This window comes from Camelina sativa, chromosome 5 (assembly GCF_030686135.1).
Source record: "Camelina sativa cultivar CO46 ecotype springtype chromosome 5, ASM3068613v1".
Taxonomy (NCBI): Eukaryota; Viridiplantae; Streptophyta; class Magnoliopsida; order Brassicales; family Brassicaceae; genus Camelina; species Camelina sativa.
Genome location: NC_141884.1, coordinates 3240955 through 3266717, shown reverse-complemented (window position 1 = coordinate 3266717; position 25763 = coordinate 3240955). Strand labels below are relative to the sequence as shown.

General features: G+C 35.0%; 2 protein-coding genes across 12 annotated transcripts; one reads left to right on the top strand and one right to left on the bottom strand.

The window, feature by feature from the left end:
- Window positions 1–4327: 4327 nt before the first annotated feature.
- LOC147943229 (glycosyltransferase-like At2g41451) lies at window positions 4328–7954 on the bottom strand. 11 transcript variants are annotated; one of them, XM_087513034.1, is made up of 11 exons: window positions 7680–7883; window positions 7465–7508; window positions 7255–7352; window positions 7097–7148; window positions 6592–6868; window positions 6444–6496; window positions 6119–6227; window positions 5887–6024; window positions 5758–5802; window positions 5473–5659; window positions 5082–5391 (listed from the first exon to the last, which is right to left on the bottom strand). In XM_087513034.1, exons 7-10 carry the CDS (start codon window positions 6143–6145, stop codon window positions 5483–5485), a joined length of 387 nt encoding a protein of 128 aa, XP_087369160.1. In that variant the 5' UTR covers window positions 6146–6227; window positions 6444–6496; window positions 6592–6868; window positions 7097–7148; window positions 7255–7352; window positions 7465–7508; window positions 7680–7883; the 3' UTR covers window positions 5082–5391; window positions 5473–5482. The 11 variants fall into 10 exon arrangements, 4 of the variants coding, with proteins under 4 accessions (XP_087369160.1, XP_087369158.1, XP_087369161.1 ...); XR_015598234.1 differs by lacking the exon at window positions 7465–7508 and adding an exon at window positions 4328–4941 and having other exon boundaries at window positions 5318–5391; window positions 7680–7895; XR_015598239.1 differs by lacking the exon at window positions 7465–7508 and adding an exon at window positions 4328–4941 and having other exon boundaries at window positions 5318–5391; window positions 7680–7888.
- A 285-nt stretch (window positions 7955–8239) lies between these two features.
- Window positions 8240–14246, top strand: LOC147943228 (nuclear pore complex protein NUP93A-like). Its single transcript, XM_087513021.1, has 12 exons — window positions 8240–8428; window positions 8820–9441; window positions 9566–9882; window positions 10212–10278; window positions 10579–10709; window positions 10883–10949; window positions 11339–11602; window positions 11848–12705; window positions 12783–13081; window positions 13410–13476; window positions 13751–13810; window positions 13919–14246. The coding sequence occupies exons 2-12, from the start codon at window positions 9076–9078 to the stop codon at window positions 13991–13993; spliced, it is 2571 nt and encodes an 856-aa protein (XP_087369147.1). The 5' UTR covers window positions 8240–8428; window positions 8820–9075; the 3' UTR covers window positions 13994–14246.
- The last annotated feature ends 11517 nt before the right edge of the window (window positions 14247–25763 follow it).

Sequence of the window (25763 nt, the reverse complement as noted above, 5' to 3'; positions counted from 1 at the left end):
AACAGGCTCTCGCCGTGGAAGCTCGTCAAAAGGCCGGGTACGACAAATATGAGTTTGTATGGTGTTTAATTCCTGGCTGCGTGCCATTAGCTTTTTGTCTTTTGCTTTTTGCTATTCAATAATGTTCGAAAAGCATGAAGAAAAACAAGAAGAGACGGTAAGACGACGATCGAGAAGACTCCCATGCAGCCCTATCCTATATTAATTTGTTTTTTTGTCATTATCCGGCAGCTATAATTTTGAAATTTTATAAATCGGTTGGGACTAGTACGGAAGAAGTCATGAGATATTAAACTAATATTATATGTGCATTGGAGTATTTTGGTCTCCCCTTACGTACGTGGAACCCCATCTTATTATATATCATTAAGGTTTTTCAGGGAAAACATGTTTTATATAGTCCAACGGACGTGCTTACACAATTAATATATGAATAAGAATGAACGACAAACCCTGCATGCCTTAATTTACCCAAAACAAATCCTTGTCTAGGATCTTTCCTGATGATTTTTTTGCTGCCCTGATTATATATATATATATCCGGTCATACCTCTTCGAGAGAAGAAACTATGATCTCAATGTTGTAGGCTTATAGCTAGCTAGTAGTACTGGCTGCATGCACTATTTGTTCTGCAAATGGTTCTTTCTCTCTTCACACCACCGGAAAAAAACATGTGTGTAATAATTGTTGTAAAAACCTTTTTATCTTTTTTTTGTGTGTCCAAACATTGTTTTTGTTTGGTCGTTACTCCTTTAGTGTCCAAACCTTTTTATAAATCACCAATTTCTTCGGTAATTATGGTATTATTGCAGTTTCTGTAATGAGGCCAAAACTAATTAATTCATCGCCATCAACATAGTCGGTCATTAGCCCCAATTAATCAGCTACGTACAGAGATTGGTAAAGAAGGTGTCGCCAACAAATCTCAAAAACTTTTGGTTCAACTTCTATAATGGTTATTGAGAAAATTAGATTCGTTTATTTTATAAGACTCATAATTATAAGATGTGATATAGTTTGCTTTTGTGAAAATAGTGATATGAATTTCCTAACATTCTTAATGCCTTTTATTTTTCTTAATGATAGGGACCGATGCAGACTCTCTATTGGAAGGAGGGTATTTCTATCTTGTTTATGGGGAAAAAATGATAGCCTCTCGTAATATACAGAGATTTTTTTATCAACATTTATGAACATCGAGTAAAAAAGGTGTAGAAGGTGTCGCCGACAAATCTCAAAAACTTTTGGTTCAACTTCTATAATGGTTATTGAGAAAATTAGATTCGTTTATGTTATGAGACTCATAAATCATAATTATAAGATGTGATATAGTTTGTTTTTGTGAATATAGTGATATGAATTTCCTTACATTCTTAATGCCTTTTTTTTGTTCTTAATGAAATGGGACCGAGGCAGACTCGTACGTCTCTATTGGAAGGAGGCTATTTCTATTTTGTTTATGGGGAAAAAATGATAGCCTCTCGTAATATACGATATTTTTTCAACTTTTATGAACATCGAGTAAAGTCGTATTTGGACTTATATTATGTGTCACGAAAATATGAAAGACTCTCTACCTACGTACACGTGACTAATTGACTTATTTGAAGATCTATATGGTCAAGTTCGAATTTTTTTTTCTTTCAGGCATGTTTTATAGACCTTTTAATTAGGACAGACCACCGCACATACCGCACGCAGTGCTACACTGCTACCCCTCGTCCCACTTGTCAACATGGACGGACCCCTTTTGCTTTTCATTTCTATCAATTATTTTTTCAATTAAAAGTTTTTTGTATTTAGTTTTTTTTTTTGAGTTCTCTACTCATACAAATACAATACATTACTTTTCGATATCATCATTAACATTATGTTAAATAGTAATATGTATATGCTAATAAATTTCTATCGAAGTTTAATAAGTGTTATTTCACACATTTCAAGCAAATTAAGAAATTATTGAATTTTACATATTTATCCTAATAAGTGGTTAATAATTTAAATTCAATGAAATAAAATGTAGATTTAAGGATAAATTAAAAAATTTAGCATAAAAATACATTGAAAATGGAGAATAACGCTCTTTATAAAAAAAAAAAAAAATAACTTATTTTTGTGAAACAGAGAGAGAGTAACAATTTTGGGCAGAGCCAACATTTCGTGCCATTGGTTCAGAATTTGGGAGAGTGGAGGCGGTGGATATCGACGGTGGGAGGGTGAAAGTGACTGTCAATGGTTTCAAGCCCTTATGCTTGGTCACGGTAATTGAGTTCTACAATGGACAGGAGACTATAGTCAATCTCCGATATGAGCGTCTTCATGGCTGCTGCAAGAAGTGCTCTAGCTTGTGCCATGATGAGGATAATTGTCCACTATGGGCTACCAATAAGATCACCCCGGCTTTGCATGTTCCGGTGGAAGATGATACAGCTCGACCGATGCAAAGTTACAAAGGAGCAGTTATGAATGACAGGAATAACAGAAAAGGCAAGGAAGTGGATACTCGGAGATCATCTCAGTCTGGTCAGCGTCCACCCAAAGGTAAACAGGATGCAGGGTCAAAGAACCGGACCTCAAGGGAAACGGGCGAGTCTTCCAAACCGCGCCGGTCCAACAATTCTGGGGGGTTTAAGGATTACCGCCAGAAGGTTAGAACCTCCACGACTGTGGCTCCTTCTGTGGATGTGGCTCCAGTTGGAGAGCTGGAACCGGGGCAGATTCCGGATCAGGTCGTGCATGTGGCTGTCCAGACTGCAACCTTTGGGGTTCCACCTCCGAAGCGGGTTCGGAGGCCTCTTTTTCAGGAACGCGATCTGCGAGAAGAGGTGATTTTGGTTGATGCGGACTCCTCAGTCCCGAGTGCTGGGTCGGCTTCACAATCCACTGGTTTTGGTGCTATGCAGGATAGCTCAACTCAAGTGATACAGGCAACACTCCAGTACTTGTGGATGAGTCAGGAAAGTTACCGGTTTCGACAACAGCAAAGGAACCTCTGGAGGAGAATTTTGATCAGCAGATGGAGGAGGTCGAAAAAGAGGTGGGGGAGACAACGGTTGATGATCCTCAGCAGCAGACTGATGGTGATATGGAGGTTTCGGTGGAGGACCCTACCTTGGATCCAACGGATATTGGATCTCTCGGAGGAGAAACAGCAAACTCAGGTGCTGGCCCCGTGGAAGCGATACTTGGTTCAGATGCACCCGCTGTCATGGTTCCGCGGGCGGAAAAGGCTAACAAGGGGAAACCTCCTTTGGCTCTCAAAGGAGCTGCTTCCAGGAAATTGAATGTGTACTTACGCACAACACCAAGGAAACGCCCTGTCCCTAAAGAGGCGGGAGAAGGATCAAACATGAGGAACCCAAATCAGGAGAAGGATCCAACTGGTGGAGTCAAGCCACCCAAACCAACAGCGGATAAATGAAGATTTTAAGTTGGAATTGTCAGGTATTGGGGAATAAAGCAACTTTTGGGTATCTCAGGGATTTGTGGGGAAAGCATAGACCTGATTTTTTATTTTTATCTGAAACTAGACAGCCTATATCTGTTCTGGAACATTTTGTTGGTCATTTTGGTTTTTCAAATTTAAAAACAGTTTTTCAAATTTCTGTTTTCAAATTTAAAAACAGAAAATATGATGGGGTCAAGTTCGATTTTTTTTCTTTTTCTTTCAGGCCTTTTAATTAGGACAGACCACCGCACATACCGCACGCAGTGCTACACTGCTACCCCTCGTCCCACTTGTGAACATGGATCCCTTTTGCTTTCATTTCTATCAATTATTTTTTTCAGTTAAAAGTTTTTTTGTATTTAGTTTTTTCTTTTGAGTTTTCTACACATACAATACATTACTTTTCGATATCATCATTAACATTATGTTAAATAGTAATATGTATATGCTAATAAATTTTTATCAAAGTTTAATAAGTGTTATTTAACACATTTCAAGCAAATTAAGAAAATATTGAATTTTACATATTTATCCTAATAAGTGGCTAATAATTTAAATTCAATAAAATAAAATGTAGATTTAAGGATAAATTAAAAAATTTAGCATAAAAATACATTGAAAATGGAGAATAACGCTCTTTATATATAAAAAAAATTTAAATAACTTATTTTTGTGAAACAGAGAGGGAGTAACAATTTTGTTGGAATCGTAAAATGGAAACATATGTGTACTAATTGTTGTAAAACCTTTTTGTTAATTATGATTTACTTCCGGACAAGAAAACAAAAGTGTGTGTCAAAATTAAACCTTTTAGTTATGATTTTGATGTGATGTGGTGGAATAAAACGTGTCATTATCAGAGATTGAAACACACACAATTAAGTAAAACAAGAAACAAGTATGTAAATTGAATCATTTAGTTCATGCATGTTTGCTTGAACACTTCGCAATGATAGAATATGAAGGTTCAGAAATGAAGTTTGAAGGCTCTGTCTTTAGCTAGGACATCAAAAGTTCTGGGGGACACTCTGAGAACAGCTGGGAATATTGTCTACTTGCGTCAGAGAAATTTCAACCAAGCTTTTACCCTTGTCATCCGAATCCCAGACCGGCCATTCAAAACTTGTCTGTAGAGACTCTTTATCATGTCTGCATCAGAAACCCTCGGACATGCAGCTGCAGATTTCGATAACTGTTTCTGCACTGGAAAAGCTGATCAGTGTCATATAGAATCTTGGTACCCTGACTTTAGAGCAGGTCGCTCTCCATATCTTTGGTTGACCCTAAAGCTGGCCTGGCATACAACCTCGTTTGGCCAACCTGACCATTTCACAAGCACCCGCAAACGCTCCCATCGTAATGAATTACTTTACAACAGCGTAGATCTCCTCATGCTGAAAACCATTCCCATGTTTGAGAAACAAAATAAGTAGTGAGAGACTCAACCTTCTCTGATTCATCCTAAAGATCCGAGTACAATACTCAAAATCACCTGTATCAGATCAGAAACAGGCCTTATGGATTATTTTTCGAAGGAAGAGCAATGTCTATTGACTTAAAAGGGGAAGAAAGAAAGGTAGATGCATGTCACAGAGAAACAAAATGACGAACAAAGTAAGGAGGCTTAAGAGGTAAAGGGAAACAACAGATTTTAAAAAGAATGAAATTATAGTTACAGACACAAGGATGAACCATACACACAAGGACACATTGATGCTTCAGAGTTAAGTCTTCAGTTAACACGTTTTTGTAGGGAAGCCCAAAGCTTTTAATAGAAATTCATCAAAAGCATTGTAGCTGAAGTGAGGATTAAACCGCAAATAGAAGTTGAAGATAACAAATCATCAAGAGATAAAAGTGAGTCTCACAACAAATCTAAAATGCGTGAACACATGAAAAAGCTCAAACCCTCAGGAGACAGGGCATTTGTCGTTCCATGACGCTGTCGCAAAAAAGATGGGATCAATGTCAGATTAAGAAAGCAAAAGAATATCTAAGCCAAGGTGAGAGGACAAGAACATACTTTGGGTTCTTCATTTGTAGTTCCATCGATGAGCACCATTGGGCCGAAGATGATCTTGAATCCGAGCAGCAGATTTTCCATTTGCATAGGTTAGAAAATAGTTTGGATTGCCACGAGTTGCCTTTTTATAGTTTCCATAGTAAACATCTCGAGGAAGATGTTTAAAATTCTTCTTGAACATTGATACCTACATGTTACAAAAAACACTTTGGGATATGTTATAGATACTCATAGGAGCATACATCTCAAGATATATAGGAAGCTCTATATGATAATGTTGTGTACCTCAGTGAAAGGTTCTTTGATATCATCTCGCTCAACGCTGCTCTCCTGAAACAAGAACATTTGCGAGTTATCCAAACCCGAAGGAAAAACCACAATTCCAATGTCTTGAAAGACTTTTTTCTAACTCACGTAATTTGCAAAGAGAACTTCATCCACCTCTGCAGGAACATCTCGGAGCAAATTTCTCAAGGAATATTCACGGGTTCCAGAAGGATGTACAAGCTCATCAGTGTCAAGATGCAGTATCCACTCCATACCAGCAGCATCCTAAGCAAAAGGAGAGAGAATGTGAAAAAAGTTGGCTATTCTATCATTTTTTTCTAGTGACTGACTGACTGAATAAGTCAAACGTAACAAGTACCCTTGCCATAGTGATGCCCATTTCCATATTCAAGTTTTGTTTCACGAACAATTCGTAATTACACGGTTTGTAGAAAAACTTCGCCAACCAAGTCTCATTCCATATCCGGCTGTAAAACCAAAATGAGATGGAACTTCAAAAATAACACCTCTACAACAACCATTTCACTTTTAATATATCAAGATAGCACACCAATCAATTATACCACTATTTCTAGGCTTTGTCTAGAAAAACAGATCAGTTGGTTCCTTTATGTCCTTCATATCTTTACCTAGATAGCTCTAAATCCATAACTTAAGGACAAAACAAAACACAAGAATACTACCTCTTAGCTTGCTCTTCTTCTAGTTCTCTTGTCCTGTATATAAAATTTACACCCTGCAAACAAATAATGTCACTGTGAATTACAACATAAAAGACAAAATCAGGATTCACGAACAGAGATCAATTGTAACAAAAAAAAGAAAGCTCACAGGGATGGTCTCCAAAACTCGAGATGCATTTGGGGAAGCAGCAGTGCCTTCAACGAAGAGATAAAAAGTTGAAACTCCAATGACCCTGTGATAATATATCCATGGCAGTGTCTGCTCTAATCCAGCTGAAGTACTCGTCGTTATAAATATCCATGGCAGTGTCTGCTCTAAGACCAAAACGAACCTTTTTCTGGTGTGTGTATGTTACAGCAGCAAGAGGTATCTCAGCATACTGTGTATCAGCAGGGACTATTTGATAAGTGATTGCAGCCAAGATCTACAAAAAGCACACGCCAAATAATCAATTGAGATGCAGTAAAGCAGACAATCTTAAATGGGATGCATTGGTAGATTAAATAAAACAGATTCTGCCTATTGGAACAAAACAGCAAACTCCTAAGTGCATAAGATTTTCAAATTGTGAAAAGTTCATAGAAAATACATATCTTTAAGCTGCTTCTGATCAAGAACTAACGAGAGAAAATCACCAAAGGTTCTTAATTACCTCATCTGAGACTCCACCAAGCGTGGACTTCAAAACCAATGAACAATACTTTCTGCAATATAAGTGCGATTAAGAAAATGGGTTTTATTCTCAACAGAAGTCCAACTTGAAACAACTAAAGAAAGGTTATGAACTAATGATAAAGAGAAGATTTATACCCTTTAGAGACACATCTCTCAAGAAACGCAGATTGTTTCGCAGTGTTTGAAGCGTATCTCATGTCAGGTAGCTCTTTGCTATATAACCTCAACACTTGCTGAAAGAGTTTAAGTTACTAAAATTAATGTCTTTTTTCTCATAAGAAATTAACTGTAAGAGCAGCCTAGACAGGATTAAAAGAAAACCAAGAAACATGTTAGAATGATTACCAACACTCTTGGAAAACAATGTAGCAACATCAAAATATGCGCCTCTGTAATGACTTATATCAGCTCTTATTAGCAATGGCAATGACCACAGAGGGTACTTTAAAAACAAATATGACTAAAGCTAGATGCTCCTTATATCTGCTCTCTAGGATACTACTAGATTCATAGTAGATGGATAGATAAGTTTAAAAAAAAAAAAAAAAAAAAAAACTCACACTTGAACATTTGAGTTTTTTTAAACCAAACATGTTACGCCTCAGAACGCATCTCACAGGAACAAAACATGTTACGGGTTGTTGTACATCGTAAGAAGCTCTCTTACGAGCTGCCATGGATCGGAGGATTCGTTGGGCTCGTTTCGTTCCCCACGATCTGGATTTGAGTTCCAAATTAAACTCGTTCTCTCGTCTGAGAAAAATATTATAGCTTTTTATTTTTATTTTTATTTTTATCCCACTCTCTCGATCTCAGGCAAAAACAAAAGTGAACCAAAAAAAACAATTAAAATTAAGTCGGTTATTAGCCGGTTTAGTCTAAACGCGGAACGTAATTAATTTTTTTTTTTTTTTTTTTTACGAAATTAGAAATTCAGTTTACTTGCGTAATCAAGAAATTACATGTAAGTAACAAAAAAAAAAAAAAAAAAAAAAAAAAAAAAAAAAAAAAAAAAAAATTCAGTTAATTGCGTAATCAGCTAATTAAGAAATTAAAACTAAACCGGTTATTAGACCGGTTTAGTCTAAACGCGGAAACTTAATTCGTTTTTTTTCCCCTTATAAACAAAAAAAAAAAAGAAAAAAGAAACATTCATCGTCTTCAACCTCTGAACATCCCTTTTTTTTTCGTTTCCCTCTGAACATTCATCGTCTTCGCTGACCTAATTGTGTGTTTCTCTCAGTCTCAGCTTTATCACAAGACTCACGCAAGCCTCAAATAAATAAACTCGCAAGTTTGTTTTCCTCAGGTACATCGGTTCATCTTCAACCTCGAAATTTTTTTTGGTTTCCCGTTTAGCTTCGCATGACCTAGGTTTTTCAGATTTCGCCTGTTCGGTTTTTTTTTTCACTAGATTTGATTAGTTCTCAGGGCTCCTGGTGAATTTTTTTTAGCGAAATCCCCAAATTGATTTTGGCGGGAAAATCGATTACTTACCTAATTGTTCATCCTAGTTTGTTTTTGTATGATGATCGTTGTTCTAGTGACTTCGCCTGTTCGGTTTTTTTTTTCCACTAGATTTGATTAGATTAGTTCTCAGGTGAATTTTTTTTAGCGAAACTTTATCCCCAAATTGATTTTGGCGCCAAAATCGCCTCAAATAAGCTCTGATGATGATGATGATGATGTTTTTTGAACAGGATGACTTCTTCTCCTCCTCCTCCTAATCCTCTTGTCCCTGAGGAGGAGAAAAAACTAATCTCGCAGCATGTTAGTTTTGGCTTGAACTTTAACAAATTTGCTCACATCAACTTCAACTCTACTCATCACTTTCAAACACTTTCTAAAAAACGCAACCCAGCCATAAAACTCAATACTCCTGTGGTGATTACTTCTATTGTTGCAGCAGTGGTTCTTGCTCTAGGTTTGCAATTCCTAAAAAAAAACTAAAAAAACATGTGCCGTCTTCTCTTTTTTCTCTTTTTTCTCTTTTTTTCTTTGACAAAAACTTGGAGATTGCGGGATATAAACACGGGCGCAGAGCTGCTTTTGCAAGAAGGTCACAGTCGCAGTGTCTATGGAATTGCATTTCAACAAGTTGGAACATTAGCAGCTTCTTATGGGCTTGATTCAGTGAACTTCTCTCCTAATGGTTATCACTTGGCATCTGGTGGTGAGGATAGTCAGTTCCCTACTTGGGATCTAAGAATGGGAAAGTCATTGAACATTATCCCTGCTCATGCTAACCTTGTGTCTCAAGTGAAGTATGAACCACGAGAAGGCTACTTCCTGGCCACTGCCTCATACGACATGAAAGTCAATGTAAATACTTCTCTAGTTCTGCTCTTAACTTTGGTTCTAGCTACTGCTTCTTCTGCTGATCGATTTTTTAGGGTTGTTGATTTTAAATTTATTTTTTCTTGGTTAAACAAAAAAAAAAACATAGGGTTCTTCTGTAATCATGTCGGATGCGTATTGTACGGATTGTAAGAAGGAGACGGAGTTGGTGTTCGATCACTCCATTGATGAGACCTCTGAGTGGCGTACCTTCGCTAATGAGTCTTCCAACAGCGATCCCAACCGTGTCGGTGGTCCAACCAACCCTCTTCTCGCCGATAGTGCTCTCACCACTGTCATCGCCAAGCCCAATGGTTCCTCCCGTGATTTCTTGTCTTCTTCTCTCGGGAGGTGGCAGAACCGTAACTCCAACTCCGATCGTGGTTTGATTCAAGCCTTTAAAACTATCGCCACCATGTCTGAAAGGTAGTCCCATTTTCTGATTTTCGTTTATCACCCCCCCTTCTGAGATATTGGATTTGGACTTTACAAAGCATTGAAAACGTTTAGATCACATGGTTTCTTAATGAGAGTACATGGTTTATGCAATGTTGTCTCCGCTTGGTGATTGGTCTTTGTATGTGCTTGCTTTGATTTATATCACGCAGCTTTCGTTATTTGGGGATCCACCTCTTGCATTATTGTTACACGTTTGAGAACCCACATTGTCAGTTACAGAACAAAAGGAGGTTCCTTTTTTAATGTTTCATTGATTCTGTTGTCTTTTTGGTTGTTGTTGTTGTTGGACATTACAGACTACTCGCACGGGAGGGAATCAATGCAGAGCAACTAGCTCGTGATCTTAAATCTTTTGAGCTCAAGGTGAATATTTCTCTTATTCTACATTTCATCTTTAGTTGTGATTCTGCTTCTAATGTGCTTGAATGAATACTTTGTGTTTCTTTTGCCTTGAGATAAGAATAAGTAGTTTTGTTTTTTTGCAAACGAATTCATCATCTCTTGCTGTCGTCTGCTTATTGGTATCGAAGACATTAGACTCCTTCCTTTGTATGCTTGCTTGCTTACACATCTCTCAGTTTGCCTTCAGCTTTTCAAATGTGATTAATTTGTTGGCTGCATTGAATTTGTGGTTTCATAGCTCTCTACTTGCTGATATTGCAGAGAAGGTTCTGCTCTAACCTCGGGATGTCCAACCATGCGGTTAAAGCTGCTCAGTTGGAAGCGTTATCGAAGAAGCTCAAGGCTAAAACCCTAAGGAACGAAGCTCCTTCTCAGTCTATTGCTGCCACTAGGTAATCCCCTTCACCTTCAGTTTTATATTTTCAATCAGTTGTGGAGTGCTAATTTGGGTGGGAGAATGAAACAATTGAAATGTTCCTTCATTACTCAACCTTTCAAATGGGAGTAGCTAGTGTCCACAAGCAAGTGTTGATTCTATTGTCTTTGATGTTGTTGGACATTGCAGACTACTCGCACGGGAGGGAATCAATGCAGAGCAACTAGCTCGTGATCTTAAATCTTTTGAGCTCAAGGTGAATATTTGTCTTATTCTATCTTTCATCTTAAGTTGTGATTCTGCTTCTAATGTGCTTGAATGAATACTTTGTGTTTCTTTTGCCTTGAGATAAGAATAAGTAGTTTTCTTTTCACATGGTCCTCAAACAAATTTCTTTTTTTAAGTTGTTTTTTAGCAAACGAATTCATTATCTCTTGATGCTGTCCGCTTATTGGTATAGAAAGATTGATTACTTATTACAGAGGCGCATATTTTGTTGTTTCCTACTTAAAAGTTGTCAATTGTATATTTGTACTATGCAATCAATAATCTTTAAAAAGACAATGGATATGGATGATTGGCTTAGTGACAGGATATATTAGAGGGTTTGGATGCTAAATATTGCATGTGAATTTGACTTGGCAGGAGGATTGGAGAAAAGAAAAACGTGACTTCCTTCAGAGCCTCAGCAGAATATCAATGCTACCTAAAACGAATTTCACTGATACAAGCAGAGAGGCTCATGCTGGTCAACTAGTGCCGGTGGCTTCAAGTCCTCGAGTGTCCTCAATACCAGGCAAAGAACTTGTGGCTCTGGCTAACATACCCATTCATGAGAAAAAGGCATACATCTATGGAGAGGTTGTGAAGAAACTTAACACTTCAAAAGAACGAGGCTTGCCATTTAGAGTAAGGATTTCCTATACCTTGACTTAAAACTTAGTACTAGTTCACTTTCCTTGAATTACTGTCGATACGTCTAGCTGAAAACTATTAATTTCCCCTAACTACTTTAAGAAGTCAAGCTAGAATTGTTATAACTTTTTGTTCGGTATGCACTCTACCTCTTATGCAGCAGCCATTTTAACTGGCTACCCTCATATTGACTGTTTGGGTGTGCTTTCTACTGATCCTAGTTTTGACTTTTTGTACAGCCTGCTATGTGTTTTAAGGACGCTTATGATACTCCTGGTGCTGAGGTAACTCGCGGAAAATCAGTCAACATGCAGAAGAAACTTTTACTCTACACCATCATTTCTGGCTCCCGTAGGCAAATTGAGCGCATACTGAGGGATCTGTCTACACTATTCAACACAATTGAAGATTTCTTATGGTTCAAATTATCATGCATAAGGGACGTCACTGGTGGATCTTCATCTGTGGTCCTGAATGATGGCCTTGCACCGTACAGTTTAGATGATCTTCAGGCCTATCTCAATAAATTTGAGCCTTCATACTACACGAAGAATGGTAAAGACCCCTTGGTATATCCATATGTTTTGCTTCTCAGCATTCAGTTGCTACCAGCTATCATGCACTTATCCAAAGAAGCAGGAGATGGAGGGTATAATATCGATGCTCTTCATATAGCTATTTGTCTAGTGGACCATTCCGTTTTATCAGAAGGCTCTGGGACTGGCCACAAACTAAGTGTGATGGATCCTAATGCTGAGGCATCTAGCATGATAAGGCAATATGGGTCAATGTTTTTGCATCATGGAGATTTCCAAATGGCGGTAGAGTATTATGCACAAGCTGCTGCTACTGTAGGTGGGGGACAATTAGCTTGGTCTGGAAGAAGTAATACGGATCAACAGAGGCAGAGAAACTTTATGCTGAAGCAGCTGCTGACTGAGATTCTGCTTCGAGAAGGTGGCCTTTACTTTATGCTTGGGGAAAGAGGTTCTGGTGAAGAAGGTCAGCTTGGAAGGTTTTTTACTGATTCTAGATTGCGACAGCAGTTCTTGGTTGAAGCTGCGCATCAATGTCAGGAAGCTGGATTATATGACAAAGTAAGTAACTTCTCATCTAACATTGTTTGGAGCCTAAGTCTTTTATAGAATTTTCACCATGGTTTTCATTTTCCCAGTCCATAGAAATACAGAAGAGAGTCGGTGCATTTTCGGCTGCCTTGGAATCTCACTCCATCGATGAGACCTCTGAGTGGCGTACCTTTGCTAATGAGTCTTCCAACAGCGATCCCAACCGTGTCGGTGGTCCAACCAACCCTCTTCTCGCCGATAGTGCTCTCACCACTGTCATCGCCAAGCCCAATGGTTCCTCCCGTGATTTCTTTTCTTCTTCTCTCGGGAGGTGGCAGAACCGTAACTCCAACTCCGATCGTGTTTTGATTCAAACCGTTAAAACTATCGCCACCATGTCTGAAAGGTAGTCCCATTTCTGATTTTTTCGTTTATTCCCCCCCTTTTGAGATCCCCTTCTGAGATATTGGATTTGGACTTTACAAAGCATTGAAAACGTTTAGATCACATGGTTTCTAATGAGAGTACATGGTTTATGCAAAGTTGTTTCCCGCTGGAGATTGGTTTTTGGATTTATATCACGCAGCTTTCGTTATTTGGGGATCCACCTCTTGCATTATTGTTACACGTTTGAGAAACCACATTGTCAGTTACAGAACAAAAGGAGGTTCCTTTTTTAATGGTTCATTGATTCTGTTGTCTTTTTTGGTTGTTGTTGTTGTTGGACATTACAGACTACTCGCACGGGAGGGAATCAATGCAGAGCAACTAGCTCGTGATCTTAAATCTTTTGAGCTCAAGGTGAATATTTGTCTTATTCTATCTTTCATTTTTAGTTGTGATTCTTCTTCTAATGTGCTTGAAGGATTACTTTGTGTTTTTTTTTGCCTTGAGATAAGAATAAGTAGTTTTGTTTTTTTGCAAACGAATTCATCATCTCTTGCTTTCTTGCTTACACATCTGTCAGCTCGCCGTCTGTTTTCAAATGTGATTAATTTCTTCTGCCACTATATGATGTTTTTTTCTAATTTTTTTTTTTTTTTTTTTTTTTGCCGTTTTTAAATACTCTTCAAAGACAACATTTGAGGATGTGTTTCCTGCTGAGGCGACGAGCGTTGAAGAATACCTGCAACAGGTACTTTTGTTTCTCGGATGTTTACTACATATATTATAATATAGATTGATTGTCTTGGTTGGCGATGCATGGCCATTATGATGTGTGTTGTTTATTGTTTTGTTTTAGGTTCATGAAATGGCTATGGTATCAGCTATACAGGAAGCCCAAAAGGATAATGTTCGAAGCTTTAATGACTACTGATAAGCCATACATAGTGTACACAAGGAAGAAGACACGTGCGACTGAAGCGTAGGAGAGGAAGGAGCACGTGACTAAGATTGTATATAAGACTTTACTCTGTTCGTTATTCAGTTTTATGCATTGTTTGGTGATTGTTAGCGACGTATGTGTTGCTCTGGAATCGAGTTATTGATCCGGTGATGTCCCGGAGGCTCATTCCGTTATAAACATTGTATCCTTCAGATAAGAAATAAAGATTACGTATTCATTCTTATCAACTACATGATGAAAGTGCTGGAGGTTTGTATTCTTGCTATCCATATTTCCACTTTAACTTTATTCGTTACTTCTTTTTCCTCCTAGTATTTGGTTTCTTCTCGTTATGCTTTTGCATAGAAAGATTGATAACTCATTACAGAGGCGTTTTGTTGATTCCTACTTAAAAGTTGTCAATTGTACTATGCAATCAATAATCTTTAAAGAGACTTTTCATGGATATGGATGATTTGCTTAGTGACAGGATATATTAGAGGTTTTGGATGCTATATATTGCATGTGAATTAACTTGGCAGGAGGATTGGAGAAAAGAAAAACGTGACTTCCTTCAGAGCCTCAGCAGAATATTAATGCTACCTAAAACGAATTTCGCTGATACAAGCAGAGAGGCTCATGCTGGTCAACTAGTGCCGGTGGCTTCAAGTCCTCGAGTGTCCTCAACTCCAGGCAAAGAACTTGTGGCTCTGGCTAACATACCCATTCATGAGAAAAAGGCATACATCTATGGAGAGGTTGTGAAGAAACTTAACACTTCAAGAGAACGAGGCTTGCCATTTAGAGTAAGGATTTCCTATACCTTGACTTAAAACTTAGTACTGATATTGTGGTTTCATAGCTCTCTATTTGCTGATATTGCAGAGAAGGTTCTGCTCTAACCTCGGGATGTCCAACCATGCGGTTAAAGCTGCTCAGGAAGCTGTGCAAAAATCTGAGGAGTTTGACATAAGGTACGTTTCAGTTATCTCTCCCCAGATACTCGTGACCAAGATGGACATAGCAGAACTGAAAGATCGTTATTTGGGATCTTGCAGGAGGAGTCCTATATCAATAGCGGCAGTGGTCATTTATATCATAACCCAGCTTTCTGATGACAAGAAGACTCTCAAAGGTTTGTAAACTTTGTAAATTTGTAAATTTACATTTTCTCATCTCTCTTGCAAATTTGTAAACACCTTCAAGAAAGTCAAAATTGAACATTTTGGATGGTTTCGAAGCTCGGAGATGATTGTGGAGGTATCGCTGAGGCTGCTTGAGATTCACCATCAAGATCATACTCCAACAGTCTCCTTTGAGATGATTTCTTAGTAATGCTTGAGTTTGAAGAGTTGTGAGCTGAAGTTACCACTGAGCTGAAAACACCTGCTTCTTTTAGCTCTTGGATTATAACATGTAAAAAGATTGGAAAAGATTTTTGTTGGATCAAAAGAACTCAAGAGGATCATGTAATGTTTTAGATTTGGTATTGTAAAACTAACTGACCATTGGTGTATAAATGCGAGTCAAAATCCCCTTCCTAATAAGTTTTAGGATCATATTCTCGTCAGTCCATACAACTCTTTCTCTGTACCATTGGAGCATTTCCTCTGAAGTTGATGTTGAAGCAATGATGAATGCCTGCAGATAGAAAAAAAAAAAGGAGAAATACAAAGATGTGATGAATAAGAACTATACAAGTAACTAAAAGAATAATAAATCCCAAGCTTACAGATCTGTCAAACTCTAGCATGAAACATCTCTTGACATCTTCTTTTGTTAGTCTTGTCCATTTGGATGAGCTTCCAAGATTCACCGCTTTGCATTGTTCAACATCGTTTCTTTTGCAAATTGTGGGAAGAGGATCCTTAGTTATATCCACTTTGGAGGAAGAACCATCGTTCGATTGCTTTGCAGAGCTGAGAGTCAAGTCTAGTTTTGCTATCTCAGAGTCATTATTCTGGTTTGCCCTAATCCTTTTGGATTGCAGAGAAGACAGTGAAGCTTCCCAAGATCTCTTCAACCCCGGTGTGGAACATTTGGTCTCACTATCAGCTGTGGTAGCTTGATCTGGAGAACTCACGTTGTTGTATTCCTTTCCAGTGCTGGAGTCTATTGGACTTCTGATACTGGAGAGACCTATATGGCACATTATAACAGAAAATTTTAACAAAACTCAAATGCTTCACAATATGGTATTACACAAAAGGAACCTGCGTGAGTTACTTCATCTATTTGTAGCCACATTTTCTTAGGCTATTTGATGAAAACAATTGAAACAAAATAAGGGTATTAATCATAGAAAGTAGTTTAAAAGCTTACAGTCAAGATATACGCTTTCACCAACGCTCTCTCCAAGTTTAACCGAATCTCCACCCACAGGACCTGTCTGCAATATAATTATTTCTTGCTGACTGTGGAGATCCCTCGCACTAATATTTCCATGAAGAGGGAATCTCAATGTTTGCAGGATTAAGTAAAAAAGATTCATTTTTACAAATGAGAAAGCATGAGAGTTGAACCGCCGGGAAAACACAAGGCTTTTCGAATAGTAGACTTAATGTGCAAACTCTTTGCTTTTCCTTTGTGGTCTACCTCTGCTAATTTTATATATCCTTGCATAATTCGTAAAGATTTACAAGAAACCGAATATCAGAAGATGGTATAGTTTGCATCCAACAAACTATAAGATAAACTCCAAGAATAATAAACATAGTTTACCCTAAGGTTTTGACGAGGTTCCTAGCAATCTTTGGTAAAAGTGTAAAACCAGTTGCAGAAAGAAGACAAAAAAGTGTACAATTCTATAAAACACTTAACGCTGGTATGAAAGATCTAGACATTTACTATTAAGCATAAAACCTTAGGTAAAGCATTGTACAATAAGAGATATTACAATTTCTCAAACTGTTTCCAATAGGAAATGCAGAAGTTTAAGTGTCAAAAGAGTGAAGACCAAAACGAACCTTTTTCTGGTGTGTGTATGTTACAGCAGCAAGAGGTATCTCAGCATACTGTGTATCAGCAGGGACTATTTGATAAGTGATTGCAGCCAAGATCTACAAAAAGCACCAATTGCATATATATTTAGACCAAAATACGAAAATATTTTAAATAAACATATATCTGAAAGTTTTAGATATATTTGCTAACTTCTTTCCTTACTAGTCAGTTTTTAATATTTTTAATATTTCTTCATTAAATGATTTGAATTTAATGATATATTTGCTAAAGTGATTATTTTGTATGGACTTCAATTACAAAATTATATATCTATCTAATTATATAAAGTTGGGTTTTGAAAGTTAGTCATTAACAAGATTTTGACATGTGTCAAGTTATCAATCTTAGATTTTGACATGTGTAAAACGTTAATATTTAATAGGAGGAATTTGATTACAAAAAAAATATATATATTTTGTTTTAAAGAATATTAATAATGTGAAAAGATAATTATCAAAAATTACAGAATTTATAAAACAATACAAAGTTTTAAAAAATAATTATAAGGATATCATATATATATATATATATATTTCATAAAATTCGAAATTATAATATTATTTACTTATTTTTAATTTTAAGTTATTAATTCTACAAAAAAATGGATTAAGGAAATCATACAGTTAATTATTAATTCTAAATTTTGTAAATATTTACTTCTATATAAAAATAGATAGTCTCATATTTAAATAATTTATTCAAAAATACTGTTTTCAACTTTGTTTAATTGGGAATTTCTTTTTTAATGGGAAGGTAAATTTTTCGTATTTTTTTAAACCAAAATTTTCTCCTGCTTTCTTTTTTTCAGTTGGGGTTATGTAAGACTAAAATGTCGACCCGAAAAAATTAATATATGCGTCTTCTTTTCCAAATTTTATTGTAGTATTTTTAGATTGTTTTATTTAATTAATATTTTCATCTTTGAATTATTTGGGATTCATATATTACGTGCTTATTATTTTCTCTTGTTTCTTTAATTATGTCAAATTAATTTTCTTCTAATTTCTCAACCATGATTGGTTGGTCATAAACCTTTTTTTTTTTTTTTTGCAAACATAACTGTTACCATTAGTCATTCAATCCCAAAGAGAGATAGCGAGTAGAAGCATCAACCTAATGGATGGATAAAATATGCTAATCAAACACAAGCTTACAACAAACATAGATAGATAGATGGTAAAAACATAAATCGTTGTTGATAGATCCATAGGAGCTCAAAGACTTTGACAACCTAGTTTGCGAAAATGTTTAAAAGAATTGATTTGGTCATTTTTTTTTTCACAAAAATTGATTTGGTCATATATGTCACCAGAATGCACTTATTTTTTCGGTCAAAGCTCCTGAGAGAATTTCATGATGGGTAACCTTCCTGGAAGTGATTGTCGGAACTGTGCGAGTGAGGACAAAACACAGGAAAAACTTTTTTTTTATATGTAGGGTCAGTAAACAAGTTTTTAAAGCCTCTAGACGTAACAAACCGACAATCGAATATGTGTGGATTCATGGGCCAGGAATAGATATAAGGCCCACTTAGGAAGGTGGGCCCATGGACTGAGAGTGGACATGGGCTCACTAAACAAGGTGGCAGTTGAGGCGTTACAGAGACAGAGACTACATCATGGTGTGTCAAAGAAACTTCCACGAATACATTGGAAAATTTAAGATTAGTTACTATCAAAAGATTTTATGACGTTAGAAAAAGGTTTTTACTTTCATAGTTGTCGGAGCAAGGCATTTTTGAGATAGCAAAAAGGCGTGAACATGTTCTCTCCACACAGGAGGAGGGCAGAGCCGAGGTTCTCTATGGTGAAGAAGGTTGGACACAAGGTTATCTCCCCAAGGAAGGAAGGTGGAGGAGGTTAGACGCAAGGTTATCTCCCTAATGGAGGAAGGCGGAACCAAGATTCTCTCTAGTATGGAGGAGGTTAGACTCAAGGTTCTCTCCATAAGGGATGAGGGAGGAGCCGAAGTTTTCTCCATGGTGGTCATACATTATTGTGATGATACATTATTGAATAGTATATTATGTAATATATTTTTTATCCAAAATGTTTTTTGAGCCAACAATTTTAGTAATTAAAAACTATGCAGAAGTGAAAGTAAAGTTGGCTTAATGTGTTTATATAGACATTTTCTAGGTGGTGACAAAGAATATATTTGTAACATAGAGTATATTTTTAGGTGTAAAAAAATACAATTTTAATAGTAACATACATAAAAGATTTGTAAATAGACACAAACCAGTGTATTATAACAAAGATAAAATTTACTTTAATTTATAAAACTTTAAACCCGCACATCGGGCGTGTCCTTATCTAGTATAATATGAATCAATGTTTGATCAATTTTCATAAAGTGAATAAACCAAATATCACGAAATTTTATATATATTTGCTAACTTCTTTTCTTACTAGTCAGTTTTTTATACTTTTGATATTTCTTCATTAACTGATTTAAATTTAATGATATATGATATAATTGCTAAAATGATTATTTTGTATGGACTTCAATTACAAAATTATACATCTATTTGATCCATTTTCATAAAGAGAATAAACAAAATACCTGGAGTTTTAGATATATTTGCTAACTTCTTTTCTTACTAGTCAGTTTTTAATATTTTTAATATTTCTTCATTAACTGATTTAAATTTAATGATATATTTGCTAAAATGATTATTTTGTACAAAATTATATATCTATATAATATAAATCAATGTTTGATCCATTTTCATAAAGAGAATAAACCAAATAGCTGGAAGTTTAGATATATTTGCTAACTTCTTTCCTTACTAGTCAGTTTTTAATATTTTTGATATTTCTTCATTAATTGAGTTGAATTTAATGATATATTTGCTAAAATTATTATTTTGTATGGACTTCAATTACAAAATTATATATCTATATAATATAAATCAATGTTTGATCAATTTTCATAAAGAGAATAAACCATCCTCATGATCAATGTAAATCTCACTAATTGACCACTATAATATAAGAACATCTAATTTTATGTAATACTAAAATTTGACATATCACCACCAAAATGAGCAGCAAATTTGTATTACCAGTTTAGACTAATCACCAAAACATATACTGCACTCCCTCCGTTCCCAATTGTACTTGAATTTCTTGGATGTGCACCAATTTTTCTAGTATTACATCTAGAACTGCGAGAGTTAAATGTTAGATTTTAATTTTGTTAAATATGATTAACTTAAGTAAACTATGTGAAAACAGTCCCACATTTATACATATTAGACCAACAAATGATACATATTCGATTTAAATATTCTGATTTTGCCCATTTATGTTCATATCTACTTGATTAGTTTTAGATTAGTTCCACCGTGGTAAGCAATAAGGGCTCATGTAGCGCTGGTCCGATTTGCCATCTTTTGAATTTTTTGTCTGATGAAACGGCATCTAGTGGAAAAGGTATTGAAATTGTCCATTTACCATCTATTTCCCTTTAGCCAATAGATTTTTGAATGTGCATTTTTTTTTCTTGACAACATAGGAACGATTGGGGCACATTTGGTGTACAGTTCATTAATCCAATCCAAGATACCAAATCATCCAACCATCTCTTTGTCATTTTTTCTAGTTAAGGCTCATCTCCTTAATTTCTTAGAGGGATCTAACCCAATCTTTAATAGGCTCCTGGACATGTTTATTTAAGAGTATACTTTGGTACATAAGTGATGATCAATTCAAGGTGAGAACCAGTTAGTTGGTTATATATCTCTCTCAAGTTATCTAGCTAATGCAATATGATCCTCAACTGACTATATTATAACGTGGTTCGGTTCGGTTTTCTACAAAATTAAATATTCTCACAATATACCGTAACAATTTCAGCAGACCGGAGTTTAAAAACGAATTCAGTTACATACGTAATCATTTAATAAAAAAAAAAAACAATAAATTCCATTAAATCATAAAAACCATACAAAATGCTTAGTCCGTTAATCCCCTTTTAGAAATTATACAGTACGAATCAAACACAAATTAAACTCTTTATAAACCCTCTAAGGAAACCAAAAACAAATAGAGCCATATGAATGAATGGGAAGTGGATTATGATCGAAGGAAAACATTTGCACAAAGTGAGAATTCGAGTACACACACTTGATCCTATTAAACTGCCCTTAATTAGGATGGGTGAAGAAGATGCTCAATTGATCGGAATGTAAGTCATAAAATTAAATTTTTAGTTGATGTTGACCTTTAGATCTCTCAATAATTTGACAAAGTGAAACTGATACATTGTTTCAAGTCATCTAGCTAGCTAGTTTTGCTTTTAGCGTCGGGTAAATAATGAATGTCTATAATCAAACAATGGTTTTAGATGAGAAGTTACTTTAACTTTGTTATATAATCCAGCTTCGTGATATTGATCCACCAAGAACTGTTGTCGCAATCTATCAGCAATCTTTACTACAGTTATAATGGAGGTCAGGTAGCTATTCTTTGCTACAGTGATAATGGCGAGGAAACGCTGTTTTACGGGAGACCCAGGTAAACTCTTTGATATTCCTTCAGGTTTCAGGATAAAATTTTAATCTGGCACTTTTTTACGCAATCTCTGCAAAGAGTAGTAATGAATTAGATCAGTTTCTACGGAAACCACTTGCTGTGCTGATTAGCGGATATGATGGTTTTTATTTATGGAAACAAGTGAAAGTACTTTTTTAAACAATTCATTAATTAGGCTTCTCTCGCCGTGTTGTTTGTTTGTACATATCCCTCATTTTAGCTTATGTTCTGTGCTTAGGTTTCGTTTCATCCATAGACCCTAATTCTTTTTTTTTCTTTTTTCTTGCAGCATTGATCATGTTTTAAACAGTTACGTTGCTGAACACGGATATGATTTTCTTGGCGTGGGAGCTCCATATCCTCCTCCCTTAGCCCAGGCTCTGCTTCCTCCTCCACAAGCTTCTGGCGCTCAGGCTTTTCGACCTCCTCCTCCACAACCCGCTCAACCTCTTCCTTCTCCACTAGATGCATTTTACGCGGCTCACTACAAAATATTAGATGTATTGTATCATATAAATTGCATCACACAAGTAAATGATTTATTTTTAAATTGTTTATTTACAAGTGAAGCAAATATATATGACATAACATCAATTAATTATAAGTGATGTTATAATTATCTAATTTAACATCATTTAGTTAAAACTGATTTAAAATAGTTAATAAAAATATTATGTATAAAGATATGATTTAAAAATATGAAGTTTAAGATATATAGTTTAAATAAGTTTTATTAAAAATATAATGTATGAAATTATAACTAAAAAATAATGTATATAAAAAGTATTAAAATAAGATTTATGAAAATATAATATAATATATAAAAATATGATGTTAATTTTATAAATATGATTTAGGAAAATTTTAAAATGTTTAAAATATGCTTTAAATATATGAGTTTAAAAATATGATTCATAATATGATTTATAAAAAATATAATTAATAAAAATATGACTGAAAAATATAGCATAAAAAAAAATATGTTGTCACTATATTTACATTTTACATCTAATAAATCTGTTATCAAACACAAGATTTTTAGAAACAAATAAAAAACTGTCATAGCATAAAAAAAAACCTGTCATAACATATGATATTCACATAGGTCATTTTAGCAATTTTTTAAAAATTTTATAAATCTGTTATCAAACGACAATTTTTTAGTTAAATTAAAAAATATGTCGTAACTTAAAACAAATCTGTTATCACTAGAGGTCAACCTAGTAATTATTTTTCTGTAGAAAAATCTGTTATGTTACGACAGACTTTTAATCAAGAAAATAGATCTGAAATAACTGTGGAAAATAAATATGCCAGACATTTTACAAATCTGTCATATATTGTGAAAATCTGTGATGTCTTTATAAATAAGTCTGTCGTGAAAAATAAATCTGCCATCAATTATAAATCTGTCATAACTGTAGTTAAAAAAATCTGTCGTCCAAAATAAGTCTGTCATAAAAAACCTGTCATACAAAAATAAATCGGTTGTGCAAAAATAAATCTGTCATACACAAATAAATCTGTTACAACTAGTCCAGCAGACTTTTGAAAATATTTAGATTTTCTTTAAAAAAATTCTGGAAGGGTAAATTTAACTTTATTTTTTTTCCTAATAAAGCAAAAAGGGTATTTTAGGCAAAAAAAATAATTTATCTAATCCTCACATTTTATGAGTTAGTTTAGTAATTAACCTCTTAATTTGGGTCAATCTAGTTGTTCTCCCTATTTTATATTCTATATTTTTTGTTTTGGTATTTTTTCTGGTATTGTTTTACTACTTATTTCATCAGAGGAGTAAAGAAGTCAACGACAGAAGAAGAAAAACGGCAACACATAATAAGACAAGGAGTAAAGAAATCGATATAGTTAAAGGTGTAATTAATTCGAAGTATAGTCATAGAGAGGTTTGTGAAAATGATGACTTTCGTGTTGTATAGATGGAACCATTATTCTTGATTTTTCTCTAGCTATTGTTTGAAATGGTGTCATCTTTTTGTCCATATCTAACAAATTGAGAGTTGTAAGATCAGAAACCATTCCATTTATATATTGTCGTCAAGATGATGTAAGAAAGCGTGGTTAATTAATTACACTTTTTAACAAAAAGAAAAAAAAAGTATAGTGGGTAACAATTATAAAGATGATTCCATTAGGAAAATGCATTGGAAAGGTTTTTTTTTAATTGGGTTTAAGACTATAGGACAATACGATTAAGAGCTCTGTTTCACCATATCTTCGTCAACGAGAAAAAAATGTGATTAATTGGATATACTATGCCATCAATTAATTTATCTTTTAATTTAACGCTTCAGATCTGTATAAATTCAGTTTTGATTAATTTTTTTTAAAAATGATAAGATAATTAATTTTAGTTAAATTTAAATTTATATCATTTTATTTTTAGACAATACCAATTTTTTTTTTATCAAAATCCACTATATATCAGTATATCATAACTTACGCAAAACATGACATGTTGTAAAACTATTTACTTATATTACAGAATATAATACTAACAAATTTATGCAATCATTTTTCCCCTAAAAAAAAAAAGGAAGAAAAGAAAAAGGAAACATATATATTTTTACTGAGAAGAGCTAATACTATTACAGTACTTTTGGTGTTTTACGATTTACTTACCTTTTATTATTGATAAGAATAATTCTTGGTGAGAAAATAACCAGAAGATATTTAATGTTTAATTTAGTTTTATATGTTTTAATACTATATTTATTGTTAGTGATAGTATTTAAAGCTCAAATTTGTTACTTAGATATTGTTTCCTGTCTTAATGGATTGTTGATATAATTTTTGATTCAATGATCCGAATATTGATTACATTTAGGATTTATAAGTAGAATGAATAATTGTTAATATTGTTTTAGAGAATTTTAGGATTTTTGTTTTAAAATATGATTATTATGGTTTTTTCAAAAACTTTAAAGGAAAACAGAATATCGTTGTAAAGATATTTTAGAAATTTTTGGTATTAGTTATTGGTTTTTTTACAATTTTTTAAAGATACTATTGTAAATAATTTTTTAATAAGTAAAACTAAAATGGTATAGCACAAAAATGTTAATATATATAATATATATATATATATATATATATATTTTATTGAGAAAGAGCTAATACTTTATACTTTCGGTGTTTTAACAAATTTAATTACTTAGGTGAAACCTAATTTTACTTTTTACTTTGTTTCCATATAAACTATCGGATACATCCCTATCAACAATGAAACCCTAGCGGCTCTAAGAGCCCTATATTTATAGAGCCCAATATTTATATTAGCGTGTAGCTCTAAATTTCTTCAGCAGCAGAAATCGCTAACGTTCCTTGGTCATGGCCCCTCCGGCTCGGACGGACGATGTGCATACACTCAAGCGAGATATCAAGCAGATGGCAACGGCGGTGCAAGCTCTCGCCATCCAGAAAGAGGAGGATTACATCAATGTCCAGCCAGAAGAAGTGTGCAATAATGAATATAACCCGTTTGCAGAAGAGCCGTGGGAGCAAGGGTTCAAGTTTGAACTTCCGGAGTATCATGGCGGACAATCGGCGGAAGAGTTTCTCGATTGGATCTTTGCGGTCGAGGAGACTCTTGAGTTCAAAAACGTACCTTTGGAGCGACGTGTTCCCATGGTTGTGATGCGGTTCCGTGGAACAGCCGCAGCTTGGTGGTCGCAACTAAAGGCAGCGCGCGCACTGTCGGGTAAACCTAAAAACATGTCATGGGACAAGCTGAAGAAGAAGATGCGTAAGATGTTCTTACCATTCAACTACGATGAAATGATGTTCCAACGCTTGCACATGTTGCGACAAGGAGAGGATTCAGTAGAAAAATATTCCACCCAATTCTTTTCCCTTTTGGTGCGTGTTGATCTGCAAGATTCGGACCAGCAAATAGTGGCTCGTTTCGTTGGTGGCTTGCGGAAAAATATCCGAGACCATCTTTACTTGCTGAACCCTCTCACTATTGCTGAAGCTCGTCAACAGGCTCTCGCCGTGGAAGCTCGTCAAAAGGCCGGGTACGACAAATATGAGTTTGTATGGTGTTTAATTCCTGGCTGCGTGCCATTAGCTTTTTGTCTTTTGCTTTTTGCTATTCAATAATGTTCGAAAAGCATGAAGAAAAACAAGAAGAGACGGTAAGACGACGATCGAGAAGACTCCCATGCAGCCCTATCCTATATTAATTTGTTTTTTTGTCA